Source organism: Melospiza melodia, chromosome 11, assembly GCF_035770615.1.
Source record: "Melospiza melodia melodia isolate bMelMel2 chromosome 11, bMelMel2.pri, whole genome shotgun sequence".
Lineage (NCBI taxonomy): Eukaryota > Metazoa > Chordata > Aves > Passeriformes > Passerellidae > Melospiza > Melospiza melodia.
Genome location: NC_086204.1, coordinates 3,190,221 through 3,210,462, shown reverse-complemented (window position 1 = coordinate 3,210,462; position 20,242 = coordinate 3,190,221). Strand labels below are relative to the sequence as shown.

General features: G+C 58.7%; 1 protein-coding gene across 1 annotated transcript; it reads right to left on the bottom strand.

Moving 5' to 3' along the window:
- Positions 1-13,499: 13,499 nt before the first annotated feature.
- Positions 13,500-19,632, bottom strand: HSD17B7 (hydroxysteroid 17-beta dehydrogenase 7). Its single transcript, XM_063165329.1, has 9 exons — positions 19,585-19,632; positions 19,283-19,486; positions 19,093-19,185; positions 18,162-18,276; positions 17,505-17,699; positions 16,525-16,629; positions 15,447-15,503; positions 14,851-14,949; positions 13,500-14,477 (listed from the first exon to the last, which is right to left on the bottom strand). Exons 1-9 carry the CDS (start codon positions 19,617-19,619, stop codon positions 14,382-14,384), a joined length of 999 nt encoding a protein of 332 aa, XP_063021399.1. The 5' UTR covers positions 19,620-19,632; the 3' UTR covers positions 13,500-14,381.
- Between the last annotated feature and the right edge of the window lie 610 nt (positions 19,633-20,242).

Here is a 20,242-nt window from a genome sequence, read left to right as displayed (position 1 = left end):
GCGGCGGGACGAGCCCCTGCCGGCGCTTCCCACCTGCATCGCCCGCCCGGAGCGGGCTGCGGGGAGCCCCGGCATGCGGGGTGCTCGGGGAGCCGCCACCCGCCTCCCCAAAGGGCTGCGCTGCCGGTCGGCACCCGGCGAGCCTGAGCATCCCATCCCTGCCGTGTGCCAGGGAGCTGGGGCGGACGGAGAGCCATCCTGACGGCCTGTCTGGCTCCTCTTCCAGCTCCAGGAACAGCCTGGCTCTCACCCTCCATCCCTCCTTTGGACGGCAGGGAAATGGTCCCGATGGCACGGCTCTCAGTCGCACTGCCCACGCTGGGGTCACACAAGCAGCATGTTCCAAGAAAGGCTCCCAGCCATGAGTGTGGACCTCTGTGTGCTCAGTGCAATTCAGGCTGTGCTCTGGCAGTCCTGTATCCTTGTGCACCTCCTGCCAAAAAGAAGTGTTCTGGACATGCTGTTCCCGGGGAGCGCGCAGGCACAGCATCTCTGCACCGCCGTGACATGGCTGGGCCTCGCCCACACAGGAGGGAACCCCAGGTGCCCTTACAAACGCACCAGCACCGTGGCCCAGGCCTGGCACGGACTCACATTTCCTCCAAACATGCCCACAGAAGTCACACGCACAGCAAGTGGCACGGGAGGTCGTGTGAGCTCTTGCTGAAGCAAGGCACAAGCCAAGCGCCCGCAGTCCCTAATGCAGGGTCTCAAAACCACCCCAAATCTGGTGCCTGCAGCCCCGGGAGCAGGCACCCTCCTTAGGGGGACTCCAGCTGCTCCATTCCACCCCTCTCTCCCACGGTGGCTCCGCAGGGATGGAGCTGCCAGACACAAAGAAAACATCTCGTGTGAGAGAGGAAGCGGCTGTGGCAAGGGGATGGCAGACGATGCTGACCTCAGGATTCGTGTGGGATGGCGCTGTGCCTCCCTTTCCTCCGGCCTCCCTGGGAAGGGAAGCCAGGAGAGGGGGCCAGGGCCGTGTGGGTCCCTGCGGCAGCGCTGAGCACAGCAGAGCAGGGCGGGAAGCAACCAGGGAGGCTGGCAGGAGAAGGACAGCCAGCCTTCGGCAGCGGGAGAGCAGCGGGAGGCAAAGGCATCTCTAAAAGCCTCCCCCGAGCAGCCTCTCTCAGGGATAATGGGTCCCTTGAGCACAGGCCTGTGTTTCCATGGCTCAGCTTCCCCGAGGGCAGCTGCCTCCTCTGCCGGCACAGCCCCTGTGCTGGGGCTGCCGGGCCAGCGCTTGCCCAGCCCGTGCCCGGCTGGCCCAGGGCAGCAGAGCCCCGAGCAGCCATGGCACTGCCAGGCTGGCAGCAACACCAGCCCAGGGCACCAGAGCCCCGAGCAGCCATGGCACTGCCAGGCTGGCAGCAACACCAGCCCAGGGCACCAGAGCCCCGAGCGGCCATGGCACTGCCAGGCTGGCAGGGGCACCAGCCCAGGGCAGCCGAGCCCCGAGCAGCCATGGCACTGCCAGGCTGGCAGCAACACCAGCCCAGGGCACCAGAGCCCCGAGCGGCCATGGCACTGCCAGGCTGGCAGGGGCACCAGCCCACAGAGCTGCACAGCAAATAGCACCTGAAACTGGGGAGGCCTTTTCTCAATGATTGCTTCCAAAGGCTGGAAAAACAGAAGGAAAACAAATCGACCACGCTATTTCAAAGCTAAAAGGAGGGGTTTCACATGTTACTGACACACCTTGCTGATTTCTTTGCTTTCGAAGGGGAAGAAAGCATTTCTTATGGTGGTGTTTAGTTTGGGTTAAAGATGGATTTAATCCGGTCCTTTGGGGGCAAGGAGAGAAACTGACAGGCACTTTGGGTTCAGAGCAACCATCTCCAGAGTCTGAATAGTCCTCCTTCAAGAAAAAAACAAGACAAATCCACAGATTGCTGAGGACAGCAGAGCAAGAAGGTGTGGTTCTGGCTTTTCTGTCTTGCTGATGGAAACTGGCCCAAACTTTGATGAGAGCAGGAGGCCCCAGTATCCCCAGAGCTGACTGCACTCTGTTACTGGGCTCAAGCAGAGCCAGGGCTGCCCAAGGATGCAGGGAGACAGTGCTCTTCAAAGTGCAACAAGAACAAACACCACCAGGTCTGGGCAAAAGGGAATTCAAGTCTCAGGACAGGCAACGACTATGGCTGTGCCGGGAGCTGTGGGTGCAAAAACCTGAAAGCCTGTCCTTGGTGCCTCGCCCTCTGTGCTGGTCTGGGGCCCTGCACCAAGGGGACACCGCGGGTCAGGCCGGGCCAGGGCTGGGGCGGTGCCTCCTCGGGACGCCGGAGCGTGCTGAGACCGGCAGGACAGACGGACGGCACAGGCGGCACATCTGCCCCTTGGGGACACCTGAGGCTGCCGGGCGCCCTGGGGGCGGCTCCCGGGGGCGGGCGGGTGCCCGGGGTGGGACCCCGCGGGGTGTGGGAGCTGGAGCCCGGGATGCCGGTGCTGGATCCTGGGATGCTGGAGCTGGATCCTGGGGTGCCGGTGCTGGATCCTGGGATGTGGGAGCTGGAGCCCTGGGATGCTGGAGCTGGATCCTGAGATGTGGGAGCTGGATCCCGGGATGCCCGAGCTGGATCCCCAGGGATGCCTGAGCTGGATCCTCGGGATGCTGGAGCTGGATCCCGGGATTCCAGAGCTGGATCCCCAGGGATGCCCGAGCTGGATCCCCGGGATGCTGGAGCTGGATCCCCGGGATGCCAGAGTTGGATCCCGAGATGTGGGAGCTGGATCCCCGGGATGCCCGAGCTGGATCCCGAGATGCTGGAGCTGGATCCCCGGGATGCTGGGGCTGGATCCCCGGGATGCCCGAGCTGGATCCCCGGGATGGTGGAGCTGGATCCCCAGGGATGCCCGAGCTGGATCCCCAGGGATGCCCGAGCTGGATCCCGGGATGCCCGAGCTGGATCCTCGGGATGCTGGAGCTGGATCCCGGGATTCCAGAGCTGGATCCCCAGGGATGCCCGAGCTGGATCCCCAGGGATGCCCGAGCTGGATCCTGGGATGTGGGAGCTGGATCCCCGGGATGCTGGGGCTGGATCCCCGGGATGCCAGAGTTGGATCCCGAGATGTGGGAGCTGGATCCCCGGGATGCCCGAGCTGGATCCCGAGATGCTGGAGCTGGATCCCCGGGATGCTGGAGCTGGATCCCGGGATGGTGGAGCTGGATCCCGGGATGGTGGAGCTGGATCCCGGGATGGTGGAGCTGGATCCCGGGATGCCCGAGCTGGATCCCCAGGGATGCCTGAGCTGGATCCCCGGGATGCTGGAGCTGGATCCCCAGGGATGCCCGAGCTGGATCCCCGGGATGCCCGAGCTGGATCCCCGGGATGCTGGAGCTGGATCCCGGGATGGTGGAGCTGGATCCCGGGATGCCCGAGCTGGATCCCGGGATGCCCGAGCTGGATCCCCAGGGATGCCTGAGCTGGATCCCCGGGATGCTGGAGCTGGATCCCCGGGATTCCAGAGCTGGATCCTGGGATGTGGGAGCTGGATCCCCAGGGATGCCTGAGCTGGATCCCCGGGATGCTGGAGCTGGATCCCCAGGGATGCCCGAGCTGGATCCCCGGGATGCCCGAGCTGGATCCCCGGGATGCCCGAGCTGGATCCCCGGGATTCCAGAGCTGGATCCCCCGGATGCTGGAGCTGGATCCCGGGATGCCGGTGCTGGATCCCCGGGATGCTGGGGCTGGATCCCCAGGGATGCCCGAGCTGGATCCCCAGGGATGCCCGAGCTGGATCCCAGGATGCTGGAGCTGGATCCCCGGGATGCCGGTGCTGGATCCCCGGGATGCCCGAGCTGGATCCCCGGGATGCTGGGGCTGGACTCCCGGGATGCCGGTGCTGGATCCCCGGGATGCCCGAGCTGGATCCCCGGGATGCTGGGGCTGGATCCCCCAGATGCCAGAGCTGGATCCCCGGGATGCTGGGGCTGGATCCCGGTGTGCCCGATCTCGGCCCGTCCCGCCGGTCCCTCTGGCGGGGCCGCAGCTCCCCCGCGCGGCCCGGCCCGGCCCGGAGCTGGATCCCCCGCTCGGGGCTGCGGCTCCTCGCAGCTCCCGGCGATGGCAGCGCTCCCTGCCGGCCCTCGGAGCCGTGCCGGCCTGCCCGCGCCCCCCGAGCCTCCCCCGGGCGGCGCAGGCCCCGGCGCGCCCGGCCTTGCCCCGCAGGAGAGATGCTCCAGTGCTCCTCCATGGCAGTGACCCCTCTGGAGCTCTCCAGGGTTTCTCCCGCTGCCGGCCAGCCCCACGCTGCGTGCGGCACTCCAGGTGTGGCCACGCAGCGCTGAGTGCGGGGGAAAGATCCTCCCTGTGCCCGCTCTCAGCCCTCAGCTAATGCTCCCAGGACACCCTCCACCTTGTTCCCTGCCAAGGCGTGTTCCTGGCTCCTGCCCAGCCTGCTCCCTGCCAGCCCCCTCATGGCTTTCTCTGCCAAGCTCCCTTCCCGCTGGGCGGCCCGGCACATGCTGGTGTGGGGGCTGCTCCTGCCCTTCTCTGTGCTGAGCTGCGTGAGGTCCCTGCCACCCCATCTTCCCCAGACTGTCTCTGCGGGGCAGACCAAGCCTCCAGCCTGCCAGGCACTCCTGCCAGTCTGAAAGGACACGTGTCAGAAAACTTAGGGTCAAAACCTGAAAGATGCCTAGCATCACAAGGATGGGACACATCATCTTCCTCCTTATCTGGCCCGGAGGTGAGCAAGGTGAGCTGCAGGCTGCGGTTGATCTTTGCATGCTCCTGGTATGTGCTGGAGCTCTTCCCAGAGCCTGTGGCCTCGGCTCAGGTGGCTTTTGGTGCCGTGGTGTCTGTAGAGCCCCGCTGGATCCTGCGAGGCGTGTGCCTGCAGAGGCCACAGACAGAGAGAGGCTGGTGGATCCGTCCCCACGTTCCTGGGCTCCACAGAGCCGTGCCTGCTGCCAGCAGCAGCCAGGCCTCCTGCAGGCAACGCTTCTGCAGCTGCCACGGGCACGGGTGAGAGTGTGAGCGGGAGGCGTGCCCAGCGCTGCCACTCGCCTGGCACAGCCTGTGCTGGGGTGGCAGGAGGCCGCAGAGCCGGGCAGGGGCGCAGCAATCAGAGCAGCGCCTCGGCAGCAGCTCCACCACACAGCTTGGCCCAGGCGCCCAGGCTGAGGGAAGCTCCCTCCTACGTCCATCCGCTGGAGGAGGAAATCCAGCCCATGGAGGGAATTAACCTGGCAGGAAAACTCGTGACGTGACCCAGAGCTGCCCAGCAATTTGAGAGGTTGCCCTGCTGGCCTCAGCAGCGAGCTTTTTGTTTATGTCTGTGAGTCAAATGATAGCTGGGTGAGCAGGCACACGCTCCGGAAACCATTCCGGGGCTGTCCACGGGAGCGGAGCCACAACTGCCCCAAGCCTGACCCTTCAGCATTCCTCTGCAGAGCACCTGCACTGGGGAGGAGACCTGTCCAAGCCGGAACAAAAAATGTGTTTTAAAATATGTCCTAAAACCAGTTATAACAGAACTTTCCAAGCACGGTTTTTGAAGCCAGGAGCAGGCCAGGTGAGTTGCACTGTGTCAGGTGGGTTGGCTGGCTGGGAAGGGCCCCAGGCTTCCTGGGCAGCTCTGGTCCATCCACAAGAGCTTATAAGAGTAGCTTAAGGCTGGGTTTAGGAAAAGCTCAGCACTAAGCTGAGCTGCACAGGCACTGATTGCAAAGCTCAGGACAGATTACTGCAGTGTGAGCAAAGTGGGACTTCATACAAGTTCTGCTTTATAATAATGTTATGCTGAAATTCCTGGCTTTCTGTTCCCATTCACCAAATGGTGGCAGATGCTGGGGCCTGACATTTTCCCATTGGTGTCAAAGACTTTTGGGATTCACCTGGGCTTTCCTACACATCAAGGGATTCTGTCCTGTGCTGGCACTGGCACCTACAGAGTACCGTGGAAACGCCCTGCATGGCACAGCCAGGAAAACAGCTCTGGCTATTAGTTCTGGTTTGAACAGCGCAGAAGATGACAAAGAAATCCAGTGGGTAAAAACAAGGGTGTGTCCATACCTTCGACCCTAACTCATAGCCAGCTCCTTCAGGGATGCAGCTGCTCCATCCAGCCTCCCTGAGATGCCAGCTGATTGTACCCATCTCCACTTCACACTGTAATTAAGCCTGGCCCCTGTGATCAACGCAAGGTTCTGCCCTGCTGTGTTTCCAAATACAAACCTCCTTGAGCACACAGATCCCATTCCACCAGGCACGTGCCCTCTGTGCCCCGTGGGGCTGGGCAAGGCAGTCCCGGCTTTGGGCCACCCAGCCACACCAGTGCCCTGCTCTCGGCGCACTCCCAGCACGCCCACACGCTGCCAGGCTGCTCCATCACTTTGGGGAGGACCAGCATGTCCTCCTGCCCCTCCGTCTGCCCATGCCACCCTTCAGTGCCTTGCCCGGGCACCGCACATGTGTGCCCTCGCTGCCCTCGGCGCGGTGACTGCACCACCTGCACATTGCCCCTGCTGGCACTGGGACCTGACACAGCCACACCAGCAGCCCCTGAGCTTCCACCAAGGCCTGACTGAGCGTGCTGCTGCAGAAGGACAGCAATCTCTCCACGCAGCCCTGACTGGAGCACCCCGCCCTGCCTACACACCTTCCCCCGCCCTGGAACCCCTCCACGCTGCTCTGTCTCCTTGCTGGCCTCAGAGCAGCCCTGCCAAGACAGGGCAGGGGACAAGCAGGGCCCTCAAGGGGAAGCAGGGGCTTGTGGTAGCCATAAAAGTGCTCAGGGACAAAGCAAGGAAGCAAACCCTTCTGTTTCAGCCTCTCAGACAGAAAACCCCTTTGGAACTTTCTGGGGGAGCCTCCAGCTTGGGCAAAAGTGAGGCTCCGAGGACTGGTTGTCTTCAGTTCTTTTGGCTCCAGGGAAAGCAGCCTGGCTGAGCCCCATGGCTGGAACTGGAACCCACCTTGGAGTGCCCCCCTTGCTAATGCCCTGCTCTGCCCTCTCCTGAGCTGAACCATGGACCTGAGGGCTCCGGGCACTGTGCAGGGAGAGCCAGGCAGGGCCTGCCCACCCCAGGCAGCCCCTGCACAGCATTCAGCACTGCTGGCAAAGTGGGCACGGGCCAGGGCCAGGACAGCCTGTCCTGCTCCAAGCAGCTCCTCTGAGGTGCCCAGGCCACCATGGTTGGAGCCATGGTTTATCAGAGCAGTGCTCTGATAAACATTGGGAAAGCTGCCCTTTGTCCTGCAGCAATCAAATCCCCGATGAGCACCTCGCTGAGGGATGCACGGGCAGGGGGAAAAGGTGGAGAGAAAATAGGGATTAGCAAGGCCTGATAAAAACATGACCCCTCTCTGGCAGCAGCCTGTGTCACAACTGACACCACTGACAGGTCCCTGGGGAATGGATTGAGCTCAGCTCCTCGGGCAGGGAGCATCAGCCTGAGCAGCCACATTCAGGGAAGGTGATTGATCCAGTGGGATGTGCTGGGACAGGTTTCTCCAGCAGTCACCACATACCCGCAGCACGTGCCACTGGGTGCCCTGGGCAGCCCATCCGGGGATGGCACCCGTGCCAGCGTCGCCAGCCCTGCCCAGCCCCACCTGGGGTCCTGTTTGATGGGGAGGGGCCTGGAGGTGAAGCCATGCCAGGAGCAGGGAGGTCACTTTGCTTGGTCAGCCTGGACAAGAGGAGACTGAGGGGAGACCTCACAGCAGCTTCCTCACAAGGGGAAGCACCAATCTCTCCTCTGTGGTGACCAGCGAGAGACCCTGAGGGAGCAGCAAGAAGCTGTGTCCAGCAAGGCTTGGGTTGGATATTAGGAGAAGGTTCTTCACCCACAGGGTGGTTGGGGATTGGAGCAGGTTCTCCAGGGAAGTGCTTGTGCCTGCCCGAGTTTCAGAAGTGTTTGGACAATGCTCTCGGGCACTTGGTGTGATTCTTGGGGTGTCCTGTGCAGGGCCAGGAGTTGTGCTTTGATGATCCTTGAGGGTTCCTTCCAACTCTGTGATTCTGTGGAACCTGTTCCAACATGCTCTGTTTGTCCTGGCATACCAACAGCAGATCACTCTGCCATGGTCAGTGCCCACGCGTCCCTGAAGATCCCGTGGGCTTCTAGGGGCCCAGGAGGTGTTGGAGAGGACACCTTCATACCACCAGCTCCTACCCCCACCAGCTCAGCTTTGCACTCCCCCTGCTCCCCTATATCCCTGCCAATCTGCTGCTCTGCACCCCAGCAGTGTTGGCCTTGGCTTTGGGCAAAGGGACGAGAGCAGAAGCCAGAGCCAGCTCCCAAAGTGCACAGAGAACACCTGTGTCCATGGAGGAGCAGCAGATCCTGCAGGAATGCCCTTCCCTCGCTGTCCCTGCTCGTGATCGCTGTGCCTGTGACGCCGGGAGCACGGGAAGGGCTTTGGTGGGGATGGAAGTGCCACAGGCCATCCCCACGTGGGTGGGAGGAAGCCACTCGTGCCCATGAGGCTGAGGTGGCTGCGCCCACCTAGAGCTGCCTGCTGGGCTGATTCACTGGCCCCACGCCTGGGGCTCAGAAAGGCAAAGCTTCAGTGCCAGCAGGGCTTCTGGTCCCCTGTATATGGCAGAGGGGTCCCCCAGAGCCGCTCTGTGGGACAGGGTGTGTGCCAGAGCTCCCACGCCGTGCAGAGCAGGGAGCTCAGGCATGGGTGTCCCCATGGCTGGGCACTTGGGTCTGCACTGACCCCACACACTGTCCCTCCTGGAGACCCCTCACCCTAGAGCTGCAGTCTGGGTGAGAGGACAGACCTCTTCCCTCAGGTGCCCAAGGCCAGCGCATAAAACCCCTGGACAGAGAACCCTCATGGCTCAGGGCATGAAAGGAGAGCAGGAGAATGGCTGGCACCTTGTGGCCCTGCAGGGAGCCAAGGTTGTCAATGCTTTGTCTGTCCCTGCCCCAGAGGGACATCCTCGACCAGGGGCTGCCAAAGGCCAAGTCACCAGGGGCTGTAAGGAACACCTGCAGATGTGAGCCCCTGCCCGTGCCCAGAGCCAGGCCCGAGCTGCCACCGCTCCCGCCATCCCAGCTTCCCTGACCTTGTTCCAGTGCTCCCAGCCCAAACATGAGGCAACGTGCCTGCAATGGGCTCCTCTCCCAAACTTCACTGGCCTTGCCCTCTGCCACCGCCTGGCAGCGAGCCCGGGGCCCAGAGGAGGAGCCATGCCCACAGCTGGCCCCCATGCCCACAGCTGCCTCCATCCCCACAGCTGCCTCCTTCCCCACAGCTGCCCTCCATATGCCCACAGCTGTCCTCCATCCCCACAGCTGGCCCCCATGCCCACAGCTGCCTCCATCCCCACAGCTGCCTCCATCCCCACAGCTGCCCCCATGCCCACAGCTGCCCTCCATGCCCACAGCTGCCCTCCATCCCCACAGCTGCCCTCCATGCCCACCGCTGCCCTCCATGCCCACAGCTGCTCTCCATGCCCACAGCTGCCCTCCATGCCCACAGCTGCCCTCCTTCCCCACAGCTGCCCCCATGCCCACAGCTGCCCTCCATGCCCACAGCTGCCCTCCATGCCCACCGCTGCCCTCCATGCCCACCGCTGCCCTCCATGCCCACAGCTGCCCTCCATGCCCATGCTCTGCTCTGAGGGGTGTTAGTGGCCATCAATAAACCCCTGGCACCTCAGGCCGTGCTCCCACGTCCCAGGGCTCTACAGGCCAGCCGGGACAGAGCAGCATCCCTGCAGCCCTCACCCACTGCTGCTTGGAAGTGACTTACCCAAACCACCACAGCCACTTTGGCCTTTGCTGGCCCACCAAGAATGAGGCACCTTGCGCTCAGATGACAAAGATGTGAAATATTGCTGCACCTGCCATGTGCTGCTACGGTGACTCACGGAGCTTCCAAAGGACACAGCTCCCACTAAGCCCAGCTGAGCTGACCAAAGCTTCTGCCGAGACAGATAGAAACACACAGGAGGCCAAGTCTGGAGCTGTGCCTCCATCTTTGTCTTTAGCAGCTTCTCCTTCACCCAAGAGGGTCCTGCACGCACACTCAGCATCTGTGCTGCCTGGCCCGGCCTGAGCCCGGGCTGGGTACCCAGGCACACTCCTGTTTGCTGTGCTTGAGGCAGCTGGAAGGGAGAAATGAATGCACAGCGAGCAGCTCAGCTGCTCTGCCCCAAGGTGAATGTCATCTGCCTGCCCTGCCATCTCCCCTGCTAGCACTTTGGTTTGATACAAACCCTTGCATCTGCAGAGGGGTTCTGGCAGGGCAGCCTGTCCAGGCCCCTCTCGCTGAGCACTGGGGCCAACAATGTTAATTACAGCATCACAGCCCCTCCAAACTCTCCTTGTACACAGGAGCATCGACTGATGAGCTTAACAAGGAATTTACCATTCATTCTGAATCTTCTCATGAGTTATTCCTAAACTCATCCACCAGTTCCCTTTTTGATTTCTCCTCTGAGCACAGCTCCATCTTTCAAAGCAGTGCAGACAATCTTCCCTGACTCTAGAGGCAGTCTTGGCTCTGGGATTTGCCCATTCTCAGCAAAACCCACCCAGACCCAGGTCCCTCTTGTCTCTTCTCTGCCAGACAGAGAGGTCACGCTGCTGCAGCACCCTCAGAGGGGCTTCTGCTCCCTGCTTCTCACCCAGCCCTTCAGAGCTATGTGTCTCCTCTCCCCACGCTGGGCAGCTCCCAAGACTTTCAACATCCAAGCTGCCATCCACTAAGCCTGGATCTTTCCAAACAGCCTGGCTGTATTACATCCACCTGCATACAGGAACATGCCAGTCCTTGTTGTTCTCTTCCATCCCACTCCCTTCCCTTCCCTTCCTGGAGAGGCAAAGGTCACCCAGCCACGGGATTTCAGCTCTGACACCAACCTCAAGCCTTCTCCTTCCTTGGCCAGGGCTCAGTTCCCACCCACCCTCTGTTATCCATGCCCTACATAGCTGACAGCCAGGTGAGCTGAAAAGCAATGGGGAGCTCAGGCTGTGCTTGGAGCAAGGCAGTGTGTTTGCTCACAAGGGTGAAAAACCAGTGGCTCAGGATGAGGCACAGCTGTGAGATACCAGCTCACACAGCTGATTGTGCAGGGTTTCACAGAGCAACCACAACGAGTTTTCACACTGAAGACCTGCCCTGGAGGTTCTCTGGAAAGCTCCATACCCAAGGATCACAAAGAGCAAGATCCTGTGTTAGCAGCGATTCATGGCTGCCACTGCCAGCTCTTCCCTATTTTTCTCACCACCCTGCATGCCAGGGCCCTGTGCTCCAGGCAGGACCTGTTCTCATTGCACAGAGCAGTTGGGTCCAGCCGCAAGGGACTGATCTCCACGCACAGGCATGTGCTGGCCAGGAGCAGAGCAGGAGGAGCCGTGCTGCCCTGCAGACTGGCACATGCCCAGCAAGGGCCAGTTCCTCTCACAGCCAGCTGGGGTGGGCAGCCAGCCCCTGGGAGCAGCCAGCACCTGAGCCACCCTTGGGGCAATCCCTCAATCCCTGTTTCAGGGATCCAGGTCCTACCTGTGCTTTCAGGACAAAAGAAAAAAAATGTGGGAAGTTCCCCCCCCCCCCCCCCACAAAACAGTCCCATCCTTTGGCTGCAAAGACGTCCAGCTTCTCACCACATGGAGGAGAGGGGCACAAAGTGAGGTTGAGCACAGCCAAGTCTTTTTCCACAGAAAGGGAGGGACAATGATGCCTGGGGTCACAAAAGCAGGCAGGAGCCCCTGTAGAGAAGCAGGGACCTGTGACAGGGCCGCAGAACAGGGAGCACCTCCTCCCACTGAAGAGACTCCTCTGCAGACCCCTGGGCTGGCTGTGCTTCTCCAGCTCCATGCAGCTCAAAGCTTGTGGCAAATGACAAGTGTATCCCATCTTTCCAGGCCATTCCACTCCCCAGGGCTCAGCACCTTTTGCTCCTCCTTTGTGTCACTCTGAACAGAAGCTGAGCTCAGGTCTCCAGAGGCAAAAAGCACTTGTTCCATCCCATCCCTGCTTTTCCTGTTAAATGTCTAACTTCATCCTACAGGCACACTTGAGATAAACGGACCTAAAAGGTCCTAGCTCTTCTCATCAACCTCTGCCCGTCCAAGAAATTTCCCCCTTTTTTCCAAGCTTTAAGAAAAAAATCCCAACAGAACCAGCAAACCCATAAATCAGAAGACATTTATTCTCCTTAAGTATGCTAGATCATGCAAAGCTGCCTCTTCTAGGCTCCCCAGACCTCACTGCACTCAAACCCTAAGCCTGGCAGAGCTGCAGTGCCAGCTGGCACAGGGCAGTACAAGCGAGCAGCTTGGCATAAGAGCCCTGACCCTCCCACTCCCCACTAAGTTGCACTCAGCTCAATTGTGTCAGACTGTTTTTGAGTAACACTTGCTATTCCATTTGTCTCAGCCCAGAGAGAAAATGAGGCAGGGATAACAAATGACTGAGTGCCTCTGCACTGGGGTGGGGGGAACACTAAAGGTGGAGTTGGTGAGTGTTACCTGCTACAGCCCAGGGCAGAAGCACAGCAAACTCAAGGTGGTCATCTAAAACCAGCCAGGGCAATGTGCTTCATCTCCTGCAGAACAGGGAGCCAAGGACTGCTGCAGGATGCTGTGGGGAGGAGAACCAGCCACCAACTCTCCCTGTGGAGCAGGGAAGGCACTACTCCACCAGAAATAGAGGGCTTCGCTCCCAGGGCGTTGTAGGACACAGCTGAACAAAGCCACAGAATGCAGATCTGGTGCTGGGACTGGCTTTATTGCATTTAAATAAACACCCACATAAGCTGTTTCACAGCTCTGAACAGGTCCAGCTGAGGGAAGCAGCACCCCACAATGGCCAGCTCCTCATTCTGCTCTACTGCCAGGCCAAACCCAGTGCATTGCTGCCCACACCAGTGCTGCTGGGCTCAGGCCTCACTCAGGGCTGAGCTGGGAGGGTCCCCTCAGCCCAAACTCAACACTGATCCACCTCTGCTGCCAGCACCCTTCTGCTCTGCTCCAAACCAGCGGAGGACGGGAAGAAATTAAAAAATGAAAGCAAGACTCTGTGAATGTGCATCCCTGCAAGGCACATCCATGAAGAGCCTGCATTCTCCTAGCTCTGAGCAGGTTTCCTAGCAGAGCCCCTCTCTGTGGCACCCTGGCAGGAGGCAGCAGGCAGCACTCCCACTCCAACAGCACCCAACCCCAGGCAGCCCCAGGGAGGTGCATTAAACCATTAATTAGTGCATTAAGCATTAAGAGTCATTATGTGACACAGCGGGTGAGCAAGCACCAAAAGACATCTCCCAAGAGCCTAAGGCTGGGAAATAGTCTCAGGCTTCCCACAGGTGCTCAGCACACAAAACCACACTGAAGTCTTTAGAAATCACTCATGTCTTTCCTTAGCTAAAGAAGCAAGCCAAAAAGGTGGTTGACAGCTCTTCCATGGCAGAGAGTCTCCACATTTCCCAGGTACGCACAGATTTACAGCACAAGGCACCAATTAAGTTTCCTGCCAAGCCTCCAAGTCAAAAGTAGATGGATATTGGAGTAAAAACACCACTGCATTAAGGACAACTCAATTTCAGTCGTTTATTCATTACAGCACTTGAAGTTACTTGGTGGCAGGTACTTGCTGAAAGTCTCCAGATAAACAACAGGAAGAATGGTTGGTACAATAGATTTATATTCTATAAAAAGAGTTAAATAGATAAAACAACATGGTAACCTCTCACTCTTGCTCTAAACAGAGCAGACTGGCCCTGAGTCCAGGTTAACCTCATCCTTTCAAGGCAGTCATGGTTAAAACCCTCAAGTGCCCATACCCAGGGGACAGCAAGGCATCTGTCCTCACAGTTGAGGCAGGTGTGTGCTTCTCAGGCCAGCTCTTCAGGAGCTTGGTTTCAGCTGCTGGGCAGACCCTGCCTGCCAGTAAGGTTCAATCTTGTTGAGAAGGTCTGCAGAGGCAGCCCCAGCTTTGGTGAACAAGTGTAAGGCAGCTCTGCTGAAGGTGAGCCTTCAAGTACATCAGGATGAGCCACAGGTGATGTGTCTGAGCCATCTACAAACACCAGCAGAGCCAAGATGCAGGGCAGCACCCCAGACTGCTGCCTTTGCTGCCCTGAGCCAGATGGAAACCACAGGTTCTGAGGCTGCTCCTGAACCACACACAGCTCAGTCATGCTTCTGCAAGACACCACTTTGCAACTGTGTTGGGACAGACTCTGCCTATTCAAGGTCTCCAGTTTTATGCCAAAAGAAAAATCCCATAGCCAAAGGTCTAAGTATTTCTCTTCAGTTTTCACACTTCCATTTTCAGGAACTGTTCACCTTCTGTCGAGAAGGAAGATTGTGTCTGAAGCCATGTGCCTGCAGAGCAGCTGGCAACACAGGTAGCACCAGAATGAAGAAACCCCAGGTTACTGATACATGACTCTCACCCCACTGAGACTAGCTTTACTTAATCTAAGAGATCATGGTATTTCTCTAGACTCTGCTCCTCCAGTTCCAACAGCTTCTGGTAAAGTTTCTCGGCAGTGTCTTCATCCACATCCATCTGGAAGGCAAGGAAACAGCACTGAGACCATCCCTTGGTGGCAGCCAGTGCAGCTCTGGGGACAAGCAGGGTGCATTTCCAGAGCAGGGTGCATTTCCAGACATGCTCTGTCACCAGGGCATAAGCCAGAACATATTTTGGGAAAGTATCATCCCACACTTAACCCGTTCTGATCATCACTTCCATTGTCTTCCAGACTCCACCCTAAGCCAGGAGTTACTCTAGGAAGCACTGCAGATAACCCCCCATCCCTTCCTGCTACTTAGCACTCAACAAGCATCTTCCTTCCACTCCAGGCACAGGACACCCTTGGCACCAGCCCTCCCATACAAAGCAGATGGCAGAGGCAGCAGGAAGCCCCCTCTCCACTGACCTTGCGAGGCTCCACGTAGCATCTCCCCAGTCCAGAAGTACAGCTGTGGTATTTGACAAGAGCATCCAGGTACTCTGGCTTCTGTTTGAACAGCCACACCTGGAAGAACAGCACAAAGATGTACAAGTCCAGCACACACTGTCCCAGCCACACGGGAGAAGACACCACAGGAGCTCCCACCAGGCAGGGGAAGATGTGATCTCTGAAATTCTGAGCTGGCTCCCTTCAGATGTGACCTACCTCAGCCAAGAGTAATGGAGGTTTCTGCTACAGCAGTTCAGCATGGCTGCACTTGCTCCCACTGTGTTTGAGACACGTTGTGCTCCCCATCACCCACCTCCACATCATTCTCCCTGGTCAGGATGCTTTCCCAAAACCATTTATTTCATGGGTACTGGGTGAAGGTCCCAGAGCTCCACGTGGCTGAGCAGCCCTGGGGACAGCTGGCTCCCCACACTCACTGCTGTGTGAGTCTGGGGGGTCACACACAGCTCCCACCCTCCAGCCCCACTGAGAGGCTCTTTGCTCCAGCCACAAGACCCCAGAAGAGCTACTCAGAAGGAAGCAATGCTAAAATCAAATTGTGAACTACTTACATGAGCTTCTGCTCCATTATAGGGCGTCAGAGTATAAGTTTTGGCAAAAAATCGGATCTGAGGGGAAAAGGAGGACATGGCAGAGTTTGTACTGTGGCCCAAGGTTTGTTGGCAAGCCCTGAGCATCCCAAACACTCCAGATAATCTACCAGAGGTACAAGTGCTTCTCAAACTGGACAACAGGCAACACTGCACACTGACTAAAGCATCCCTTATCACCACAAACTGCTTTCCGGAGCCCCCCAGCAAGTGTCACTCCATGGTCCCACACAGAGATCACCCAAGGCAGGAGCAACAGGTCACACACACCTTGCAGGTGCCTCCTCTGGAAGGGTCTCAAGGGCAGGAATGGCAGAGGGGATCTGCAGGAGTGCCAGCCTTGGGGACAACTGAGAAGGCACTGCCTCTCTGCTGCCAGGAGAAACGTGATCCATCAGGATCAGCTGCTGCAACTGGGGCAGCTTAAGATGAAAGGCCACTCTTGCAGCAAGAGCATCACGGCTCAGAACAGGCAGCCCTCAGGGACAGAACTGCAGCAAACCTGGAAAGCTGAAGGCCAGAGGAAGAAAGGCAAGGAAACTTCTGAGGAAGCAGATGGGGAGGCAACAGGGAGCAGGAAGCTTTGCTTTCCATAGGGTTGGAAAGAAAAAAACAACACTGCCTTCTAGAGGAATGGAAAGAACACCACTGGCAAGCAGGTTGTTCTAGAAAAGAACAGCATCTCAAAGCACAGGGGCCAAGCTGGGGCCACATCCCGAGCTCTGCTGCCAGCAAGCTGATGGTGTTTCACAATCCCAAGCAGAACTGGCAAAGCTTCCAAGGGGAGCTTTGACAAACACTGCTGTAGCTGAAGGGCTGAACCCTGCTCCTCTGCCAGTGTCCAGCACCAAACCTCCAAACTCAGCTTGGAAACCGGGCCCCAAGATGAGAAGGGCAAGGCTTACACAGGGTCCAGCCTGCCCAGCCCAAGAGAAGGAAGAAATCTACACCAACACAGGCAGCAAGGAGCCAAAGTGTGCTGTATATCACTTGCAGTGATGTGTGTCACAGCCCAAAACCAGCCAGGACATCCACTCACCAACCACATGATGGGCATCAGCAGCTTCCACAGAAAGATAGGCAAAATTCTGTATGTCATATTGGACATAACAAGCCCAGGACAAACAACACTGGAATACAGACCCTGCAGAGAAGAAACAAAGTCAGTGTGCAATTACACCACACTTAAAAGAACGGGTCATGCTGCTTCCCTCCCAGTGCTCCTCAGCCAGAGAGGGTGTGTACAGACATCAGACTTTGTTACTACACTAAGTACCAGAGCAGAGAGCAATTAGATGCGGTGATTTTTAAGAGGTCCAAAGGTTTGTGTTTGATCCATGCCCATTACAAACCCCCAGGGTAGAAAATGCAGCCTCCTGGTGCAATCTCCATGCAGCTCAGCAGATATCCCAAAAATGACAGCCCAGTCAGACTAAAGACTACCTCTTCTTTAATATGTAAGAGCTCAGCCTTTTGGGACTAAACCATTTTCTCCAGAAGTGTTTGAGAAAGGCAAAAGCATTACTGCTGGAGCAGAGCTGCAGCTGCCAGCACAACCCATCACTGCCCCAGGACAGGGAAGGCAGTTGCTTGTACAGCTCCCTGGCTGCCCTGAGCAGCAGCACAGAGCCATCAGCAGAGCCTGCAGCTCCAGGCAGCACTGCCAGAGCAGCCCTGTGCTGATGGGCAGGGACACCTGAAAAAAGCAGAGGCTCTTTGCTCTCTAACATCAATTCTGACCTAAGGAGTAGAGCTTGCAAGGTAAGAACTGCTCCCAAAATCTCCCACTTTGGCAAGTTCTTCTGGCAAGAACTCCAGAATCTGGCAATCTCTCTGGCAGATTCCCTACCCCCCACACCACCAGTTCAACCTCAGCCATGTTTAGTTCTTACCTGTGCACTAAGGAATGCATCAGATTGCTATGAGTGAATGAATGCAACTAGGTAACAACAACGTCACGATAATTACAAACAGCAGCAGCTCATTAGATTTCTGCAGCAACACAAACCCCATCATCACCTGGTCATTAAATTTCCTGTTCAGAACCACACTGGTCAGGTCAGTAGCATATTTAGAGGAACTGTATGATTCCTGCCCCTTGGCATGCTGATAGTCAGAGAGGCTGAAGGCAGACTCCCTGGCATTGCTGGAGGAGGTCCAGATGAGTCGTGAGGGCTTCTCGTTGCTGCAGAGCAGAGACTGAAGCTGACGAACCTGGAAAAAGAATCCTTAACTTATTTAACACAGCAGTTTCCCAGGCTCAGGGTATCACTTTACAGCACCTAAGGCTGTGAGCTTCTCTCAGCTTTCCCAGACAGCTTTTCCTAGACTAGCCAAGAGCAGACACTGTATGAGCAGCTCTCATTCGGCTGGACAGCTCAGTTGAGCACCTCAGAATTTAATACAGCCAAGCATTTATCCTGGATGGAGAGCTACATATGATTGACTTCTGTCTGCTGGCTCACTAGAGTAACCTCAAAATTATATTAACTCTTACAACAAAAGTCACCATTTATTGCTCATTCAAACAAACGTCAAGCCTTTGTCCTGTCATTCTTTATCTGTCAGGCTGCAGCCTCCATCAGCATCTGAACCTGTGAGATCTGTACTGCCCAGACCCATCCCTACCCACATCAAACATCAGACTGAGGGTTCAATCTTCGTACGAAGCCTCACCAGCATAAAGTGCCCAAAGAGGTTGGTAGCAAACACCTCCTGAAGCCCATCTCCATTCAGCCTGTCCGTCTGGGTCATGATGCCTTCTGCAGTGGTCAGCATGTGGAGCAGCTTCCTGGAAGCCAAGAACAGGAGTTAGTGAGGAACACTGCCAGGGGGAATCCACCACTTCCCCACTTGAGCCCTTCAGCAGTACCCTCACCTCACAGGCTCCACACAGCTTTGCTTTCAAGGGCAACATCAAACCATTAACAAAATAGATGGGAAACATCTAGAGAGTATCCCAGGCCCTTTATTTGCAAGTGCCTCAATCCTCACTAGACCAGAGAAGTCTTGTCCCTTCCTTCACTTTACCATGGTAAAGTAGTGTTAAAAACACCTCCTTCCCTCATTTCACTCTCAGATAACTTCATCAAGCTTCAGCATCTAGCCAAGGCCTCAGGCCATGCCTAATGCAGGCAAGGAAAGCAGTCTGGCAGGAGAGCTCAAGAGCCCAGCAGTTCTGTCAGACTCACACACGTCAGTGTGCTGCCTACAGAGCAGCGACGCTCACACCAACCGTGGCCCTCACAAACTGCTGTGACCCACAGCTTTGAACAAGCCTGCAAAAACCTACCCTGGCATCACAACAACAGCGAGGAGACCCAGAGCTCAACACAGCAGCGTTTCTCAGGCAGTGGCTGCAGGCTCTGGGTGACCTCCTGCCCTCCAGCGGGGCTGACACCTGGCAGCAGAGGTGGCTCTGGGTGCCTTGGGCCACCGCAGCACGGCACTCAGCCGGCAAACCACCCCACAAGGGAGGGCACCCCCAGGGCCGTGCTCTGTCTCGCACCGGAGGGAGGCAGGCTCCTCAGCACGGCACCCAGGGCACGGCCTGGCGGTGCCAGCGCCCCGTGCTGCCCACGGGCGGGGGCTGGAGCAACACTCCTACCCGGTGAGGAGCCCGTGCCAGAGAGCCTTGAAGTTCACGTGCGGGTTGGGCATGATCCCGGCGTTGAGGTAGACAAAGTCCAGGCGCTGAAACCTGCGTGGAGAGAGCACAGGAGCCGGGTCGGAGGGGTCAGGGGTGCCCGGCGGGGCGCAGCGCGGGCGGGGGCGTCCCATGGGGACAGATCCCGTACCTGCAGCGGAGCTCACGGGCGGCCCGCAGGACGGAGGCCAGGTTACCCAGGTCCATCTCCACGGTGGACACCTGGGCAGAGGGGTGCGTGGCCAGGATGAGGTCCCGCGTGGCTTCGCTCTTCTGCTCGTTGCGGCAGGCGATGCAGAGGTGAATGCGGCCATCCTCATCCAGCAGCCGCTTGCACAGCGCCAGCCCCACACCGCTGCAACGGCACGGTGTCAGAGAGAGCCGAACCGAACCCAGCGCAACCCGAGCGGAGCCGAGGCCAGCCCGCCCCTCCCGGCCCTCAGCGCCGCTCACCCGCTCGCACCGGTCACCAGCACCACGCGCTCCATCGCTGCCCCGCGCCCGCCGCCCCCCGCCCTATAAGCTCTGCGCGCGCCCGGCCCCGCCCCGCCCGGCCCCGCAGCCAATCGGCGGGCGCCAGGGAGGCGGGGCCCGCGCCGCCGGTGGCGTGATGATGAGCAGAGCGCGGGGGGCGGGGCCAGCGGGGCGCGCTCCGTGACCACGCCCCCCGGGGACACGCCCCGCTGCCGGCGGGGTCCGGGCCGGAGCCGGGCAGGGTCACCGCGGACCCCACAGCTGCCCCCCAGGCCCCCCAGCCTGGTATTGAATGCGGGGCCATACCGATGGAGCAGAGTGCCCGGGCCCCGGGAGCTGCAGATGTGCCCCACCTGCCCCAGCCCGCTGAGGCACGGCTGGGATGGGCCACAACGCACCCTGAGCACGGAGCGGCCATCCAGGGGACAGGCAGAGGGACACCAGTTCCAGGACACGAACGAGGCCCGTCCTCGTCCCGACACGCTCAGCAGGGATGAGGCATCCATCCTGTGTCGCAGGCAGGAGGAGCACGCGGGAGACCTGCCAGTCTCTGCGGGGCACAGCCACCATCCCTGCCCTCCCCTCGCCCAGGCACACGGGCCTGCCCCGGCCCTGCTGCTGCACATGGCTGCTGAGC

What these genes read in the sequence shown, in the direction of transcription:
- HSD17B7 (XM_063165329.1), bottom strand. Translation starts at nt 19,619, where the DNA reads ATGGAGCGCGTGGTGCTGGTGACCGGTGCGAGCGG. An exon ending in TGATGCCCATCATGTGGTTG is followed by an intron (nt 15,504 to 16,524) that starts GTGAGTGGATGT and finishes TTTTCCCCTCAG; the next exon opens with ATCCGATTTTTTGCCAAAAC. An exon ending in ATAATGGAGCAGAAGCTCAT is followed by an intron (nt 14,950 to 15,446) that starts GTAAGTAGTTCA and finishes CTGTTCTTCCAG; the next exon opens with GTGTGGCTGTTCAAACAGAA.